We start from the raw sequence: 18,878 nt of genomic DNA, 5'->3' as shown, positions 1-18,878 counted from the left end.
CCGTGTGGGAGGAGCCTAACTCTGCTGCAGTCTTCTTTCTGTTGCTGTAGCTGCTGTAGCTTGCACTTATTTGATGGCTATCCTTGGGCTATGACTGGGTTTCCAGGACATAGCTCGTGACACAGCTAAGGTGGGAAATTTAGCTGAAAAGCAGAACTATCCTGGCAAATCCTTGGACAGTTTGCAGACTTGCTTTACTGTTTAGTACTTTGGGTTTGAAGAGACAATTTGTAAAATGAATATATAACTGGGCTAATTTTTTTTTTTTTATTTATTTAATTTACTAGCTATTATGCTTTATCTGCATTTGCCAGATAGCACTCTTACGCTGAATTACTATATAGCCTCAATTTGTATAAGCTATTTTGTATGATAAATAAATATGTGTAACCACAAAATAGTATCACAAAGACCAAATGCATCCTTTGTCATTTCCCGTGTGTTCCTGTCTAGCTTTAACTCTGGATTTCATCTTCTCGCTAGTGAATGAAAAATAAATGCACAGTCTTTAGATGTTAATGGGTAATTGAATGTGTGCTGGCAGTTAATAGTAATGAACTCATTTTCCACTAGGCAGGTGGAAAAAAAATAACCCCATGCAGCACATTAAGACTGACCTGTTTCACTGTTTGTGATGTTATTCCATCCTATTACATGTTTGAGAGAAAACAATAGCACAGTATGATTTTTCCATCCCCAGCTGTCTGTAGCGGTGACTGGTAGGTAATTAGTTTATGATCTCCTGGGGCAATTATTCTTCTGCAGTTTGTGTTTTATTTGTTTTCACTTTTGAAATGTGTATTACAGATTATTGTTTAATTCAATAGAATTGGATGATTTGAAAAATTATGTGCACCAGTAACTTGATGCCTTCCATGTTTCAGGTGACACTTAGTATATTCGAACTGGCAACATCAGCAGGTATTCCATGTGATGTGGACCCTCATTTGGTGGCAGCTGTATCAAATATGAAAACAGGTAAAGCATATTAGCATAGCAGGCTGTAAATTGCAATCAAGACAATTTTTAAAGAGGACTTGAACTGTGAAATCTGTGCCCACAAAAAAAACAAGCGGAGGTCAAAGGAATAGTCACTCGTATTGCTGTAGGCTCCCTGCTGCTGCTTTTTTTCTTCATTTTTCCATTATGTATCATGCCTTGTTCTACACTGTGTCTTTGTGTAGAGGTAGCCATCTTGGTAGAAGAGCAGGTCTTTGCTTCCCTATGTCAGAGTTGTCCCTCTGATGACTGGTAATCATAAATGGCAGGGTTATGATCAAGAAGCAGCAGGAAAAGTGAAGGAGGTGCAGATCCACAGACTGAATGAAGCAGGGACATACTTGCATTGCAAGTTCTCAGGTACAAGTTTTTCTCCAGCATGGAGAACGGTGAGCATCTCAGTAGTGATATCATCAAATCCCACTGCAAATTTCATAAGACTCTCAGTCACAGACGCCGTGCCTTAGATGATCACACGATGCAGATATACAGCTCTAAAGGCCCGTACACACGTACCGATTGTCGGCCGAAAATGTTTGGCCGCCGAACGATCGGCCGATTTTCGGCTTGTTAGTATGATGCTTCCGACAGCCGACAGCGCACTTTCGGCCGAAAAGAATCTGTTGTGCAAGCATTAAAATTTTTGTTGGCCAACACCAGAACGGCCGATTGTTCGCCAGTCAGTACAGAATTCGGCCGACAGACAGCAGATTTGCAAGACTGGGCATGCTCAGAAAAGAAAAAACACACGCAAAGTTAACCATCACATGACATCACTTCTGCAGTCGGCTGTTGTTGGCCGACAAAATTCGTGTGCAGTCTTTTGCAGTTTTCAACAGACAAGACAGCCCTCGGACAAAAGACGGCCGATCGTTCGGCCGACGATCGGTACGTGTGTACGGGGCTTAAGGCTCAAAGCACAGAAGCAACTGGACAGGCAAACTCACCAAGAAGTGCACTGCTATTTCTCAAAATCAATTAAAGGCAAAGGGTACATTTTCAGGGTACTGTGTGGCACAGGAAACACCCCTGGGTGATCTGTATAATATAGCAAATGCAGAGGCAATAATTTGATTATACGTTAATTATAAAGTGTGGAATGCACCATGTTTGACCTTTCTTACAGCAGAACTGAGGAAATGAAAGAGGTGTGCTCCCAATAACCCAATCAGTTTCTAGCTGGTATTTTCTAATGCAGGAACTGCAGTCCTTCCTTTTTTTCCACTTTATGGTCTTTGATTGAATGTTTCATACCAGCTTCAAATCTATCATTATTTTCTATGTCGACTTGTAGCTGGGCAACAAAATTGCTAGAATAGCTATAAAATAGCTGTTCCATCATTTGCAAGACATTTTTACTAGCTACAAAGATGCACAATTTTTAAAGATTCTTTAAAGATAATTTCTGTAACTTCTATATATTTTTCCAAGGCACATTATATTGAGGCTCAGCTGAACTTTCAGTTTAAATCCGCTAAATACATTCCAGGTGCAAACAAAGAGTGTGCAAAGTCTTTGTTTGTTTTCTTTAGGATGGCAATAGATGGATTGAATCTTGGCCGGTTCAGCAAGGACCAGACAAGATTTGATCCATCTATAGGCAAGCTGGTTGTACCTAAGTCGATTGATGGCTATAGCCACTAGCAGTAATCATTGTGTTCTGGTGGCCGGGAAGGATCCCCATGCCCCTCTCTGTTGGCAGAACACAACGCTGCGGGAGGGATTCCCTTATTAACACTGGCTGTGTTGACAGAGGAATTGAGCAATTTTCTTACACCCATAGTGGAAGGAAAGAAGGTCGAATCATCTATGGCTTGCCTTAGAAAGCAGTCACAACCTAAGTAAAAGAGCCTGTCCCCTACCCAAATGCTGTTTAGGTGTCCCTTACTCTCTGTGTTGAAACTGTGAACCTGTCCAGCACAGCCATGCTGGGTCAGAACTAAAGCTCTCTAATCCAGTGTTTCTCATCTTCTTTCAGTCATGACACCATTTGAAAGTATGCAAAATCTTAAGGCACCCCAGTCCAAAATGGGGTTCCCAACATATCAGAATCTCCTCTTTTCCTCAGCCCCTCCTTCCCCTTCACATCAAAGTTCTTATTTCCCCTCCCCCACCTTTTCACAACAGAATCCTACCTGCTGCTCTTTTCACAGCTGTGTCACAGCTGTGGCAGCATGGCAGAGGGTCAGAGGTGGAGCAGGTCTAAACAGAGGCAGGCTTCAGTCCTCTTCTGTTTATTGGGGCTGCCCTGAATGCCGCCCACCCTAGATTAGCGTCATGAGTGTCCATAACACTGTCCATATGCTGGTGGCCAGGCCACTGACACCACAGAAAGGTAGAATGATGTGCAAAAATACCATTACCAAAATACCCTAATCAACACGCCAGGGTGCCGCAGCACACCCATTGAGAAATGCTGTTCTAATCAACAGGAATCAACAGGGAGTTATGTTAATGGGAGAACTCTAGCTCTGACTCAGATTGGATTGAAAACACAGCTAGATGACTCAGAAAAGGGACATACGCTTTCCTCTGTTAGTAGAAATGTATTTTGATATGCAGAGGGAATCAACAAATTCAGAAGTAGTACTGGGCTTTCTTATTATATAATACACCATGCTTGGCAAACCTTGTATCATGGAAGCACCAAATAATTGATTGTTCATTTTTTAAAATCAAGAATAAATAAGCAATGAAACAATGATTTAGGCCTGGTTCATTCTAGTGCGACTTCAGATGCAACTTGAGACACAGAGAATGGCATGACTATGGAAATCTCTATAGACTTCAATGGAAATGCAATAAAAACATATGTAAAACTCATGTATATGCATTTTTGCCACATTTTTGTAAAGGAGCCGTCTCCTAATAACCAGTGACTCATCCCTGCTATCAGCTGGGAGTTCCAGCTGGTAAGAGAAGGTAAACAAAGGAGCCTGTCATTAATTAAAATTAAAAAAAAAAGTGTGGGGTCCCCCCCACAATCCATACAAGGCCCTTCGGGTCATTGTGGAGGTCTGTGGGTGGGGGCTTATCGGAATCTGGAAGCCCCCTTTAACAATAAGTGAGCCCCCAGATCCCAGCGGTACATAGGGCCCCCCCTCCTTATGGCTTTAATTACCAAATGTGGTCAATGATGTCTCTGGGTGACCCCACCCCTTTGTTTGTTGACCCAGAAGGAAGCGGAGATGTCATTTAACGTGAGGCAAGTGACAAGATCAGCAGGGTGTTGGCAGGCGGGTGGGTTTTTTATTTTTTCATGCAGACCAGTGGCGGTCATATATTGTGATTGACATGGATATACTTTTTTGGATGATGTAATCGACAATAGATGTATAGCATCCATTTTTTTTAAAAAAGGACTTGTCAAAAACTGTGTTTATGTTTTGTTTACCACTGACTTTTTTTCAGTGAATGAGCAGGGGTACTATGTACCCCTTTTTCATAACATGGGGTGGGGAGCGATATTCCCCCCCTATTGATCATGCTCCGATAACAGCTTAGTATGGATTTTGGGGGGATCTCACGCCATTTTTTTTGGCATGGCCTGGTATGGAGTAGGGGGGAAACCCCCATGGATTTTTTTCTGTCAGACTCCTTTGTTTATATTCTGCTGTCAGCGACAGCAGGGATGAGTCATTGGTTGTTTGTACAATGGCGGATGCCAAGTACTTAACAATCAGCATCCAGTCTCCTTCCCCTAACAAAAAACACAGTACCGTGTTTCCCCGAAAATAAGCTCGGGTCTTATATTAATTTTGGATCCAAAAGACACAGTAGGGCTTATTTTCGGGGTAGGTCTTAGCTGTAATGTGCTGTCCCTCTCTGCCCTCCCTGCCTGCCAGGAATCCCGTGTGAACCTAGTTTAGTGTATATAAAATCCTAGGATGCACTTTATTAGTGTTTTATATACTGTCCAGTGTGTGTTTTTGTAATACAATAGTGTGAAATACCTTAATTACATCGCTGCTCTGTACTCAGCTAATCTCCCGCTCTCTCCTGTCTTTCTCCTCTCATAGCTGTCAGAGGGGGATCTCAGCCCCTCCCCTCTGCAGTGTACACAGAAGAGAAAGAGAAGGGAAGGTTGATTAGATTAAAATAGTGTGAAATATCTTTGTTACATCGCCGCTCTTGGCTTCGCTAATCTGCCGCTCTGCTGTCCTCTTTTCTCCGGCCGACAGCTGGGGGTCACGTAAGTGCCGATGTACCAAAGGTATTTCCCACAATTCTAATCGAACACTCTGCGCTTCTGTTTACACTGTAGAGGGGAGGGGCTGAGATCCCCCTCTGACAGCTATAAGAGGAGAAATACAGCGGGGAATCAACTGAGAGCAGAGCGGCGATGTAAGGAAGATATTTCACAGTATTATATTACAAAAACACACTGGACATTATTTAAAACACTAATAAAGAGCATCCTAGGATTTTTCATACACTAAACTAGGGCTTATTTTCGGGGGAGGGCTTATATTGCAGCCCTCCCACGAAAATAACACTAGGTCTTACTTTCAGGGTAGGTCTTACTTTCGGGAAACACGGTAGTATCAAAAGTGTGTTAAAACACAACCATGTCACACTACATAATCACACTGAAAACCAGATCAAATCACAGCTGCACTACTGTGAAACTAGCTTTGCAACACCAATTAAAAAAAAAGGGAACATTTTGTGCTATACTCTAATATAAACATTAAAGCAGCTAGCAGAATACTCCAGACCAGTACCATGTATTACAAGAATAAAAACTAAACAGTGAGTAGTTGTTATGGGCTCTCACATCCCATGGCCTTCCTCCAGACCAATTAATAGGTATACCAGCTCCAGACAGGTATATTCCTAGACATCGCAAAAACACTGGCTTGTAACGTGGTCAACGATATGAACCAAGCATTTTAACACCATAGCTAAAAAGAAGAATATCCTCCATAGTGAAGATTTGCATAAAAATATAAAAAGGATTAAGTCAGTGCACTTACAAACTCTTGAAGGTAACAGCTTTATTACAATCTTAGGGAGACTATTCGCCAGTTTCCAAAATAAACAACTATACAGTGGGGGATCGAAAGTTTGGGCACCACAGGTAAAAATTTGTATTAATGTGCATAAAGAAGCCAAGGAAAGATGGAAAAATCTCCAAAAGGCATCAAATTACAGATTAGACATTCTTATAATATGTCAACAAAAATTTGATTTTATTTCCATCATTGACACTTTCACAATTACAGAAAACAAAAAAATGGCGTCTGCAAAAGTTTGGGCACCCTGCAGAATTAATAGCATGTATGTGAGTGTCAACTATTTTCACTTTCAGTTTTCTAGACAACTGCTTAGAAGATCCCATGGTGCTGATTGTTGGGGCAAGGTCAGATGAGTCTGGCCTTGCAAGGCTGAGAGCTTCCAGTGTCATGGATTGTTCTCAATCATCGTCTGGGAAGACCAGGTGATGTCAATCTCAAAGGTTTTAAATGCCCAGACTCATCTGACCTTGCCCCAACAATCAGCACCATGGGATCTTCTAAGCAGTTGTCTAGAAAACTGAAACTGAAAATAGTTGACACTCACAAAGCTGAAGAAGGCTATAAGAAAATAGCAAAGCGTTTTCAGATGTCAATATCCTCTGTTCGGAATGTAATTAAGAAATGGCAGTCATCAGGAACAGTGGAAGTTAAAGCAAGATCTGGAAGACCAAGAAAAATATCAGACAGAACAGCTTGCAGGATTGTGAGAAAAACAATTCAAAACCCACGTTTGACTGCACGATCCCTCCAGAAAGATCTGGCAGACACTGGAGTTGTGGTACACTATTCCACTATAAAGAGATACTTGTACAAATATGGTCTTCATGGAAGAGTCATCACAAGAAAACCTCTTCTACGTTCTCACCACAAAAATCAGCGTATGAACTTTGCAAATGAACATATAGACAAGCCTGATGCATTTTGGGAACAAGTTCTGTGGACCGATGAGATTAAAATTTAACTTTTTGGCCGGAATGAGCAAAGGTACGTTTGGAGAAGAAGGGGCACAGAATTTAATGAAAAAAAACCTCTGTCCAACTGTTAAGCATGGGGGTGGATCAATCATGCTTTGGGGTTGTATTGCAGCCAGTGGCACAGGGAACATCTCACGCGAGTAGAAGGAAAAATGGATTCAATAAAATTTCAGCAAATTTTGGATGGTAACTTGATGCCATCTGTGAAAAAGCTGAAGTTAAAGAGAGGATGGCTTCTACAAATGGATAATGATCCTAAACACACCTCGAAATCCACGGGGGATTACATCAAGAGGCGTAAACTGAAGGTTTTGCCATGGCCTTCACAATCTCCTGACCTCAACATAATTGAAAATCTATGGATAGACCTTAAAAGAGTAGTGCGTGACGGACAGCCCAGATATCTCAAAGAACTGGAAGACTTTTGTAAGGAAGAGTGGGCAAAGATACCTCAAACAAGAATTGAAAGACTCTTGGCTGGCTACAAAAAGCGTTTACAAGCTGTGATACTTGCCAAAGGGGGCAGTACAAGATATTAACTCTGCAGGGTGCCCAAATTTTTTCAGACGCCTTTTTTTTGTTTTCTGTTATTTTGAAAGTGTAAATGATGGAAATAAAATCTAACTTTTGTTGACATATTATAAGAATGTCTAATCTGTAATGTGATGCATTTTGGAGATTTTTCCATCTTTCCTTGGCTTCTTTATGCACATTAATACATATTTTTACCTAGGGTGCCCAAACTTTCAATCCCCACTGCAGTTATGTTAATAAGAAAGTTTGGTTGATTTGTTGCTGCTAAAAACATTTGAAGTTGGAAACATATGTTATTGCACAATCCATGTTCAAACTCTTTTAGATTTACCAAAACTATGCAAAATATGGGGCTACCTAAATATCAGTTCAATTAGTTCAAATTGCTTTTGTTTATAGTTGTTAGTTACAACAAATAGAGAGTATACAATCACATTTTAGAGTTCAGTAGCTACATAAACATATACTCATGGGTAGAAGTGAAAGATACCAGCAAATGCACAACCCTAGATTTCTTTTTATATCTTGTAATTGCCATTTTAACAATTGTAAACCAGTTTACTTTTCCTCTAGTCATGTCTCCTGTTGATTAGACTATGATATCCAATTTGTTGAAGTCATGGCTTCAATAAAATAAGCATAGGGTATATTATCCAGAGTGCTTGTGGCTTGGCATTTTTAAAAAAGGTCCTCTTTTATCATTTCGATCACTGTACTTCAATACGGTAAATAGGTAAACACATTACGTGGAGAATTATGTTGCTTTTCCAAATTTCCTTTTGCATGTTGATATTTCTTAATGAGGCCTGGTCCTCTGTTGTTTACATTCATTACTGTTCTTTCACAGAAAGTTCCTCTCTCGATGAAGAGTACAAAGTGGCTTGTCTGTTGCAAGTGTTTCTGGCAGTGTCTCTTCCTCTGTTGGCCTCCGATCCCATGTCCTTCTATAGCATCGAAAATGACGGTAAGGAAGACTATGCAGTCATAAAAGGCACAATGACCTTTCTCTAAGAACACTTAAAGTGGAACTTCACTCTCCCAATCAACATTGATTATTTTTAATCCCCATGCTGCTAGCATTAATAAATAGATAGAAAAGTATATCATATTTACTTGTTTTAAACTTTTATTTTATTGCGTGTTACTGCTTGTAACGCTCAATGTTAGAAAACATTTATGAGGGTATTGAGGAGCCATTGCATACTTGGAGGAGAACATAAATTCAATCCGTTAGAACTGAGTTCCCCAAAATGTGCCCTGTGTTCCTCCGCAAGAGAAAATATGATCCCCTGTGCTCAATGTGCCTCATTGGCGTTTGGCTATCCACAGTGAGATCAGAGAAGTGCCCTATTGCTTTCACAATGGAGGTATGTAGCTTCTATCTGCGTTAATCAAGTGAGGGGAGGAAGTTTTTCTTTGTATGGAGTTGTGATGTATGAGATTAAAGGTCAGGTCATTGGACATGGTAAAATCTGACAATTGTTGAGAGACATATATAAATAATAGTGTAGCGCAGTCCAGTATTACAACAAATTATGACAAATTAAAGTAAATCCTTAAAAAGCCACAAACATCATTATAAAATCATATGGTAGTAAAAAAAGTTCATAGGTGAACTAGATGATCTACTAGTTGAAGAAATAGCTAAAATGACAATGAAAGGAGAAGTTATCATTATGGGAGATTTCAATCTTCCAGATATAAACTGGAAAACCAAAATAGCAAGTTCTACCAGGAGTACAGATATTCTAAATTCCCTACTGGGGTTGTCTCTGCAACAAGTGGTTGAGGAGCCAACCCGGAGGGAGGCCATTTTGGATCTGGTATTCACAAATGGGGATTCGGTATATGATGTCATTGTAGGCGAAACCTTGGGATCCAGTGATCACCAGTCAGTGTGGTTTAATATAAGAACTGTGAAAGAGTCGCACCACACAAAAACAAAAGTTTTAGATTTTAGAAAAACAGACCTTTCAAAAATGAAATTAGTCATAAATGAGTCCTTATCAGACTGGAACGGATTACATGGAGTCCAGGAGAAATGGGACTACTTAAAAGGTGCATTATTGAAGGCAACAGAAAAGTGCATTAGACTTGTCAGTAAAAGCAAAAAAAGGAAGAGACCACTGTGGTACTCAGCAGAAGTGGCCCAAATCATTAAAAATAAAAAGCTAGCATTTTGTAATTATAAAAAAACCCAGAGCAATGAAGATAAGGAAATCTACAAGATTAGGCAGAAAGAGGCCAAGCAAGTTATAAGAACTTCTAAAGCGCAGGCAGAAGAAAAACTAGCTCAGTCTATGAAAAAGGGGGATAAGACATTCTTCAGATATATAAATGAAAAAAGGAAATTAAAACAAGGAATAACTAAATTAAAAACAAAGGACGGAAGGTATGTAGAAGAGAATAAAGGGCTAGCCGACTGCCTTAATGAATACTTCTGTTCAGTTTTTACAGAAGAAAAAGAAGGAGAAGGACCTCCACTTGAAAGGATGACTAATGAATCGTTTGATGCATGTGTCTTTACAGAGGAAGACGTTCTAAGATTGCTGTCTAAAGTGAAGACAAATAAGTCACAGGGTCCTGATGAGATACACCCAAAATTATTAAAAGAGCTTAGTGGTGAGCTGGCAAAACCATTAACAGATTTATTTAACCAATCATTAGCAACAGGAGTCGTCCCGGAAGATTGGAAATTGGCAAATGTCGTGCCCATTCACAAGAAAGGTAGTAGGGAGGAATCGAGCAACTATAGACCAGTGAGTCTGACATCAATAGTAGGCAAATTAATGGAAACCCTATTAAAGGATAGGATTGTGGAACATCTTAAATCCCATGGATTGCAAGATGAAAAACAACATGGGTTTACTTCAGGGAGATCATGTCAAACAAATCTTATAGACTTTTTTGACTGGGTGACTAAAATAATAGACGGTGGAGGTGCAGTAGACATTGCATATCTAGATTTTAGTAGGGCTTTTGACACTGTCCCACATAGAAGACTTATCAATAAACTGCAGTCATTGAGCATGGACTCCCATATTGTTGAGTGGATTAGGCAGTGGCTGAGTGACAGACAACAGAGGGTTGTAGTCAATGGAGAACATTCAGAACAAGGTCATGTTACCAGTGGGGTACCTCAGGGATCTGTACTGGGACCAATTTTGTTTAATATCTTCATAAGTGATATTGCAAAAGGCCTCAATGGTAAGGTTTGTCTTTTTGCTGATGACACAAAGATATGTAACAGGGTTGATGTTCCTGGAGGGAAAAGCCAAATGGAAAAGGATTTAGGAAAACTAGAAAAATGGTCAGAACTCTGGCAACTGAAATTTAATGTGGATAAGTGCAAGATAATGCACCTGGGACGTAAAAACCCAAGGGCAGAATATAGAATATTTGACACAGTCCTGACCTCAGTATCTGAGTAAAGGGATTTAGGAGTAATTATTTCAGAAGACTTAAAGGTGGGAGGACAATGTAATAGAGCAGCACGAAATGCCAGCAGAATGCTTGGATGTATAGGGAGAGGTATAAGCAGTAGAAAGAGAGAAGTGCTTATGCCGCTGTACAGAACACTGGTGAGACCTCACTTGGAGTATTGTGCGCAGTACTGGAGGCCATATCTCCAGAAGGATATAGATACTCTAGAGAGAGTTCAGAGAAGAGCTACTAAACTAGTACATGGATTGCAGGAAAAAACTTACCAGGAAAGGTTAAAGGACCTTAACATGTATAGCTTGGAAGAAAGAAGAGACAGAGGGGATATGATAGAAACTTTTAAATACATAAAGGGAATCAACTCGGTAAAGGAGGAGAGCATATTTAAAAGAAGAAAAACTACCACAAGAGGACACAGTTTTAAATTAGAGGGGCAAAGGTTTAAAAGTAATATGAGGAAGTATTACTTTACTGAGAGAGTAGTGGATGCATGGAATAACCTTCCTGCAGAAGTGGTAGCTGCAAATACAGTGAAGGAGTTTAAGCATGCATGGGATAGGCATAAGGCTATCCTTCATATAAGATAGGGCCAGGGACTATTCATAGGATTCAGATATATTGGGCAGACTAGATGGGCCAAATGGTTCTTATCTGCCGACACATTCTATGTTTCTATGTTTCTATGTGAAGATATAGATGGTAAGAAAAACACACAGTCCACTGGTGATCCGGTGAAAATAAATAATATGTGTGACTTGAGTGCTCATAAAATCCCATCACCCGGCATTCTCTGCCTCTCACCTCCAGAACTTGACCCCACAGGGTCTAAAAGCATGAATCAATCTCCACGATGATCAGCCAAAACGATATCAATAGGACCAGACAAATGCCTCCAGCATAACGATATCTCAAAGTCACAGAGGATACTCTTTCCCAATAAGCTCCAAAACATATGGATAAAAAAGGAAACAATCTAGTGCTCTCTGTTGCAGAAATAACATTTTATTGCTCAGAAAATGGTATTGCACTTACATTGTGTCCCGGTTCAATGGGCATGTAAATAGCAGAGCATGCAGCGTGCTGTGAGGTGTCTGGCTTCCGTGTTGTATTCGCACAATCAGACACTTTAACAGGAAGGTTCTTGGAGAAGGGTTACGACAAAAAAGATATAAAAGAACTAGAATGGGTTAAGAACACAGAGCGAGATCGTCTCCTTGAAAATTCCAGATCTAAGGAAATTGATACACAGTCCCAGCTTGTCTTAGATTTTAACATCCAGCACAAAAAAGTGGAAAAAATTGTCCGTAAGCATTGGGCTATTCTCAAAGAAGACAGGATCTTGGGTCCTGTCTTGTCAGAACAGCCCAGGTTTATCTACAAAAAAGCCCCCTCGTTAAGAGATAAAGTAGCTCCAGGAGTAATCAATCCACCCCGGGTAAAAAACAATGGCATTTTTCCGTTTTTGGCAGGCTTTTATGCGTGCGGAAAGTGCGCAACCTGTAAAAGCTGTAGGAAAAACATTAAAAAACGAAAAAGTTTCACATCCACGGTCACACAATAAAGCTATAACATAAAAAATCTGATAACATGTGCTACGCAAGGCGTAGTTTACATGTTAGAGTGTGACTGTGGGCTACAGTACATAGGTCGTACCTCAAGAGCCCTACATGTAAGAGTTGGAGAACATGTAAACAATATACGTAAGGGACTTACTACCCATAGTGTATCTAGGCACTTTAAAAATTACCACCATAAGAATCCTAGCACCTTAAAATTCTGGGGTATTGAAAAAGTCAGCTACCATTGGAGGGGTGGTAATTTTATTAGACAACTCAGCGAATCCTTTTGGATCTATGAGGCGAAGGTTTTAACCCCTTTGGGCTTGAATGTTGATTTCGATCTTAATTGTTTTATTTCAGACAGATGAGTTTTATGGTCATTTTATTTATTTGTAAAATTTTTTATACACATGTTTTTAATATTCTTTTTAGTATAAAGTTTCAATGTCACAATATCTTGATTTTACCTTTATGTATTTTTAATTATTATGCACATGGTGTTTTATAAAATATTGTATTCACTATTGTTTGTCCTAAGAGTATGCAGTATGCTGCCATCTAGCGACTGGTTAACAGTGTGGCCGTCAGGTCCGATTGACCATCATTATAATCAAAGATTGATTTTATTTGATGAATCTTTAATGGCCAGTAAATTATATAAGGTAGTGTTTTAAAACATTTCCCTTTAAATATATAGATTGCAGCCGATTCATTTTAGAGTGTATCATGATCGGAGACGTTCGTTTCCACGGCAATACACATAGTTGTGGCTTAGCTGTAGTAAACATCATGATCGTGCCCGCCTTTTCCGCTTCCTGTCCAGAGAGACTATCCAGTCTCTATGGCGATGGTGAAACGCCGGACATGACGAAATAGGCGCCGCCCATTTTAAGCTTAAAGAGCCGGACCTACTGACCTATCAGCATCCCCGCTGAAGAAGTCTACGCCCACCAGACGTAACGCGTACGGGGGATTGGTCACTCGGTCCGTCGGCCATACAACACGGAAGCCAGACACCTCACAGCACGCTGCATGCTCTGCTATTTACATGCCCATTGAACCGGGACACAATGTAAGTGCAATACCATTTTCTGAGCAATAAAATGTTATTTCTGCAACAGGGAGCACTAGATTGTTTCCTTTTTTATCCATATGTTTTGGAGCTTATTGGGAAAGAGTATCCTCTGTGACTTTGAGATATCGTTATGCTGGAGGCATTTGTCTGGTCCTATTGATATCGTTTTGGCTGATCATCGTGGAGATTGATTCATGCTTTTAGACCCTGTGGGGTCAAGTTCTGGAGGTGAGAGGCAGAGAATGCCGGGTGATGGGATTTTATGAGCACTCAAGTCACACATATTATTTATTTTCACCGGATCACCAGTGGACTGTGTGTTTTTCTTACCATCTATATCTTCACCTATGAACTTTTTTTACTACCATATGATTTTATAATGATGTTTGTGGCTTTTTAAGGATTTACTTTAATTTGTCATAATTTGTTGTAATACTGGACTGCGCTACACTATTATTTATATATGTACTGAGGGTGTTGGATTACACTTGAGTGATAGCTGCTGGTCTAAGTTTATATTCATTCAGCGCTGAATCTTCTATCATTTTTGTTATAATTGTTGAGAGACACATTACAGTATATGGCCTAATAATGTAACATGACCAGAGGATGAAGTATATCTCTTTCTCTTTCGTTGGCTACATTTTAAAGCAGAGTTCCACCCTAAAATTAAACTTACCTCCATCTTCATGCCCGGGGTCACCTGAAAAGCAAATGGATAATCGCAATTTTTTTTTTTTTTACTTACCTGGTTTAGAAGAAAATATACTTACCTTACTTCCTCTTCCTCCCCTCGGCGGCCACGGCGATTCGTCACTTCCTGGCTTGCAATGATTCCTGGGAGCTGAACGTCATCGCTCCCAGGAATCAATGCGCCTGCACCGGCCCCGACGTCAGTTCCGGTGCAGGCGCTGTCATACCTTGATAAACAGCTTCTGGGCATGCCCAGAAGCGGTGCAGGGATGACGCTGCAACACTGGAAGTGACGGTGGTTCCGGTGCAGTGCATCGTGGGACCGAAGAAGACGGAAGAGGACACAGAAGAGGATTGCGCTGGCTTCAAGCTGCCCACACCAGAGATGGAAGCACTGGACAATACTTTTTGAAGGTAAGTATTTCTTCTAAAAGGTAAGTGCAACCCGGGACAGATCAGAGGCTAGCCATTGTGGAATGTACTAGCCCTGACTGTCCCGGGGGTATTTTTATTAAAAAAAGTATTCCCAGGGTGGAACTCCGCTTTAAGGAAGATTCTGGGGAGGCTGGGAACATATAATTTGTGGTACTTTTTACCAATGAGTAAGAATTTTGAAGCAAGGCTTCTGGTTTTTTATTTTGCATACATAATACGTATTCTGTCTGCTCTGTTGTGAACTGCATTTGTTCATCTTTCTCCCATTTAGTTTAGTATGTAGGGGTAAATTATTGTTGTATATAACAATGATCGAAGAGTACAGAGTACAGAGATTATTGGGTTGGGTAAAGGCATATGCTGTTCACTTTGAAAGAAAAGTTCAAAGGGAATGTGTCCCAGAACTTTTTGAATGTTGTGAAGTTTCCCTTTGGAAAGAATACCTAGTCACATGCACATGATTCATTGATGGAAGTCAACAGAGCTTTAGTTATTTCACTGAACTCTGGGCCAGATTCCCCTGCAACATGAAAATTATTTTGCTAAGTGGTCAGTCTAATTGCCTTTAGTGCTTCTTATTCTATACAAGAATCCCAAAGAACCCCAAACATTGTAATTGGGTAAGGTCCCATTTGATTTTAAATAGGGAGGGGGGGATTATTACAAAAGTGGTGGGGAGATTCTGAGAATCATGGTGACAAGATATTTAATAATGGTTTTAGACCATTTGAAGGGAAAGTTAGCATTTAGGGACATTTGTTTTCAAAAGCATGGTACATCAAAAAACTACTGCCTTTAGTTACTTCCTGGTTTCTTGCCTGGGCAAATGATGTTATACTTCCCTGAAGTCTCCAGGAGAGAAGGAGCGATTTTCTCAGCTCTCCTGTATGCATGTTTGAGCTAAAGGTAGATGGCTTCCAGAAAGTAAATTCTACATGAATAATTTGCCTTTACTCAAGATGGCCATGGGCAGAAATACTAGGGCGGTGTTTTTCTAAGTGATTTTTCAACAAAATAAAGCATGGAGACAAGGATTAATGGGGGAGTTTGCTTTAAATATTAACAATGAATTAAATTGTGTTTTTTGGTGTGTGACGCTCAGATGCAAAGATCCGCTTTAATTTACTGCTGACCTTTTAGCAAACAGATAAAGACATTGCATTGTTTTAAAGTGAGGATTGTAAAAGTTCATATGCACTAAGATTTATTTAAAAAACTAAACATCAGACATAAAAAATTAACAAAGCACATCCAGCTATAGCATGTACTCATCTGAATCCAAAGCACCAAGTGTGGTTCCTATTGAATCTCTCCTCTCTCTGCTGTCTTTATGAGTCGCTTCAGTTTTTCCCAGCACAACAGCTCAGAGGGAAACGGGCCACCCACTCCAGCACGCAGCAGGAGACTCAAGCCTATATGGGGGAGGGGGGTGACCCTTCCCTCCAGTCAGCTTTCAGATATCAAAGAACTCCGTGTTCTGGCTCTGCAGTGCATATGCGGTCAGATCCCCACCCCTTGCTGCAAGAATTGAGAAAAAAATAATTTGCTCTGTGTGTTTTTAGAACGATCTACAGATGAAATGGCTGCAGATAAACAGGTTCAACTTATGTAGGAGGAATTGTTTAATCTCTGTGTATCACCTGAGTCACTTCACTGGGTATATGTAAGGGATTACAGTACAGACAACCATAACAGAATAATATTTGTTTTATATATATTTATTATTTTTACAAAAGGCACATACACATTTAACACAAAAGTGTGTATAGATTGCATATATACAACACAGCAATCAGGCAAACTCTTTGGTTTAGTACAGTAGGTTTGCCAGATATTTGAAATGTAAACATTTTAGTAGTAATCGGGGTATAGCATATCCAATATTTGCTGTGAGATCTTTAAATGCAGAAAACAGTGGATTATGGATGTAGAAGCTGTCTGTTGAAGGTACTGTAAGTACACCCCAATGTATGTTTTTTTTTAAATAGCTGATCAAGTAAGGGAGAGGCAAGGCAATGTGAGTAGAGGTATGGGGATACAGGTTAGGTGAGAACAGGAGGGAATGAAGGGAATAAGATAGGGGAGGGCCCAGGGGAGATGATAGGGGGGACATGGAGGATGTGAATTTTATAGGGAATAGAGATCGAGGTGGTGGGTGCCCAGGGGTCTCCTTCCTCCACCCCTGGATGACCACCTGCTTGTAATGCTCAAGCTACTCAGAGAACATTTATAAAGGTATTGAGGAGCCATTGCATACTTGGAGAAGAAGGTAAATTCAATCCATTAGAACTGAGTTCCCCAAAATTTGTCTTGTGTTCCTCTGCATGAGAAAATATGATCCTCCATTCAATGTGCTTCATTAGTGTTTGGCTATCCACAGTGAGATCAGGGGAGTGCCGGCTTGCTTTCACATTGGAGGTATGTAGCTCCTGGCTGCTTTAATCAGATGAGGGAAGGAAGATTTTCTTGTATGGATTTGTGATGTATGAGATTAAAGGCCAGGTCATTAGACATAGTAAAATCTGACAATTTTTGAGAGATGCATTAAATGGTCTAAGAATGTAACATGACTAGAGGATGGAGTATGTCTCTCTTTACGTGGCCACATTTTAAGCAAGTTAAGCAAGCAAGGAGTCTGGGAACATATAATTTGTGGTACTTTGTACCAATGGGTAAGAATTTTGAAGCCAGACTCCTAGTTTTTTGTTTTGCATGCATAATAACTATTTTGTCTGGTTGCTCTGTTGTGAACTGTATCTGTACATCTTTTTCCCACTTAGTTTAGTATGTAGGAGCATAATATTGTGATATATAAATGATCGAAGAGTGCATTAAGGAGATTCTTGGGTTAATTTCCTAAAGGCAAATATGCTGTTCACTTTGAAAGAAAAGTTCCAAGGGAATGTGTCCCAGAGCTTTTTGAATGTCGTGAAGTTTCCCTATGGAAAGAATAGCTAGTCACATGCACATGATTCAATGATGGAAGTCAGCAGAGCTTAAAGCCCTGTACACACGCATCGAAAATTGGCATGGAATTTTCGTCCGACGACCGATCTGCCGATTTTCGGCTTCTTAGTACGATGCTTCCGACAACCAACTCCGACTTTTCGGCCGAAAAAAATCTGGTGTGCAGACTATAAAATTTTTGTTGGCCGTCAACACAACGGCCGATTTTCGTGCAGTCAGTACAGATTTCGACAGGGAAAAATCTGATCAGCAAGTCTGGGCATGCTGAGTGCAGAAAGAACACAAAGAAAGCATACCAACACATGACATCACTTCTGAAGTAGAATTTTGTTGGGCGAGAAAATTCGTGTGCAGTCTAGGCACGTTCCAACCAACAAAACACAACTCTGGACAAAAGACGGACGGTCGGCCGATAATCGTTGCGTGTGTACAGGGCTTTAGTTATTTCACTGAACTCTGGGGCAGATTTCCCTGCAAGGCACAACTTCTTTTGCAAAGTGATCAGTCTATTTGCCTTTAGTAAATCAATCCCTATGCATCTGAGTGTTTCTTATTCTATACAAGAATCCAAAAGAACCCCAAACATTGTCATTGGGCAAGGTCCTATTTGATTTTATATAGGGAATATAGGGAGGGGGGTATTATTACAAAAGTGGTGGAGAGATTCTGAGGATCATGGTGCCAAGATATTTATTCATGGTTGTAGACCATTTGAAGGGAAATTTAGTAATTAGGGACATTTGTTTTCTATAGCATGGTTCATCAAAAATACTACTGCCTTTCTTTCTTTTTTTTTAATATTTTTTACCCTTTTCATCCTTTGTTGAATCTGCATGGGATTTGTCAGGGTAGGTTTCTTGATTACAGCAACAGTCGACCATGGAGAAAACAGTCCATCACAAACAAAAAATTTCCCAGCACACTTGCCAGCCAGCCAGCCAGCCTGCAAAACAACCTAATTGGCCCTGTCTAACAATTTACGTTAAAAACAGAAGGTTTGGTTTCACACATTTGCAAATGTATGCGTAAGCCAGAGTGCTCACGTCAAGGCTCCTCTGTACACTGCGATCCTAACTCTATAAAATATAGCACTGGATAGATTAGGGGCCAGTGTGCCTGGAGGGCACAGGGAAGCATGTGATGCCCAGCAAGGGCACAATGGCAACAAAGACATCCAGTGCGT

The 18,878-nt window shown here is 40.3% G+C and overlaps 1 protein-coding gene across 1 annotated transcript in view; it reads left to right on the top strand.

Annotated features, from left to right (window-relative positions):
* The window catches only part of NCKAP1L (NCK associated protein 1 like), a 341,915-nt gene that overhangs the window by 236,166 nt on the left and 86,871 nt on the right, over positions 1 to 18,878 (top strand). The window contains exons 27-28 of the mRNA XM_082245566.1: positions 885 to 978; positions 8,373 to 8,489. Of these exons, the coding sequence (XP_082101692.1) occupies positions 885 to 978; positions 8,373 to 8,489 (211 nt within the window). The remainder of the gene's footprint in view (positions 1 to 884; positions 979 to 8,372; positions 8,490 to 18,878) is intronic.

Source organism: Pelophylax lessonae, assembly GCF_965119305.1.
Source record: "Pelophylax lessonae genome assembly, chromosome: 2".
Taxonomy (NCBI): Eukaryota; Metazoa; Chordata; class Amphibia; order Anura; family Ranidae; genus Pelophylax; species Pelophylax lessonae.
Note: the sequence above shows the minus strand (reverse complement) of the source record. Positions and strands in the feature narration are given on the sequence as shown.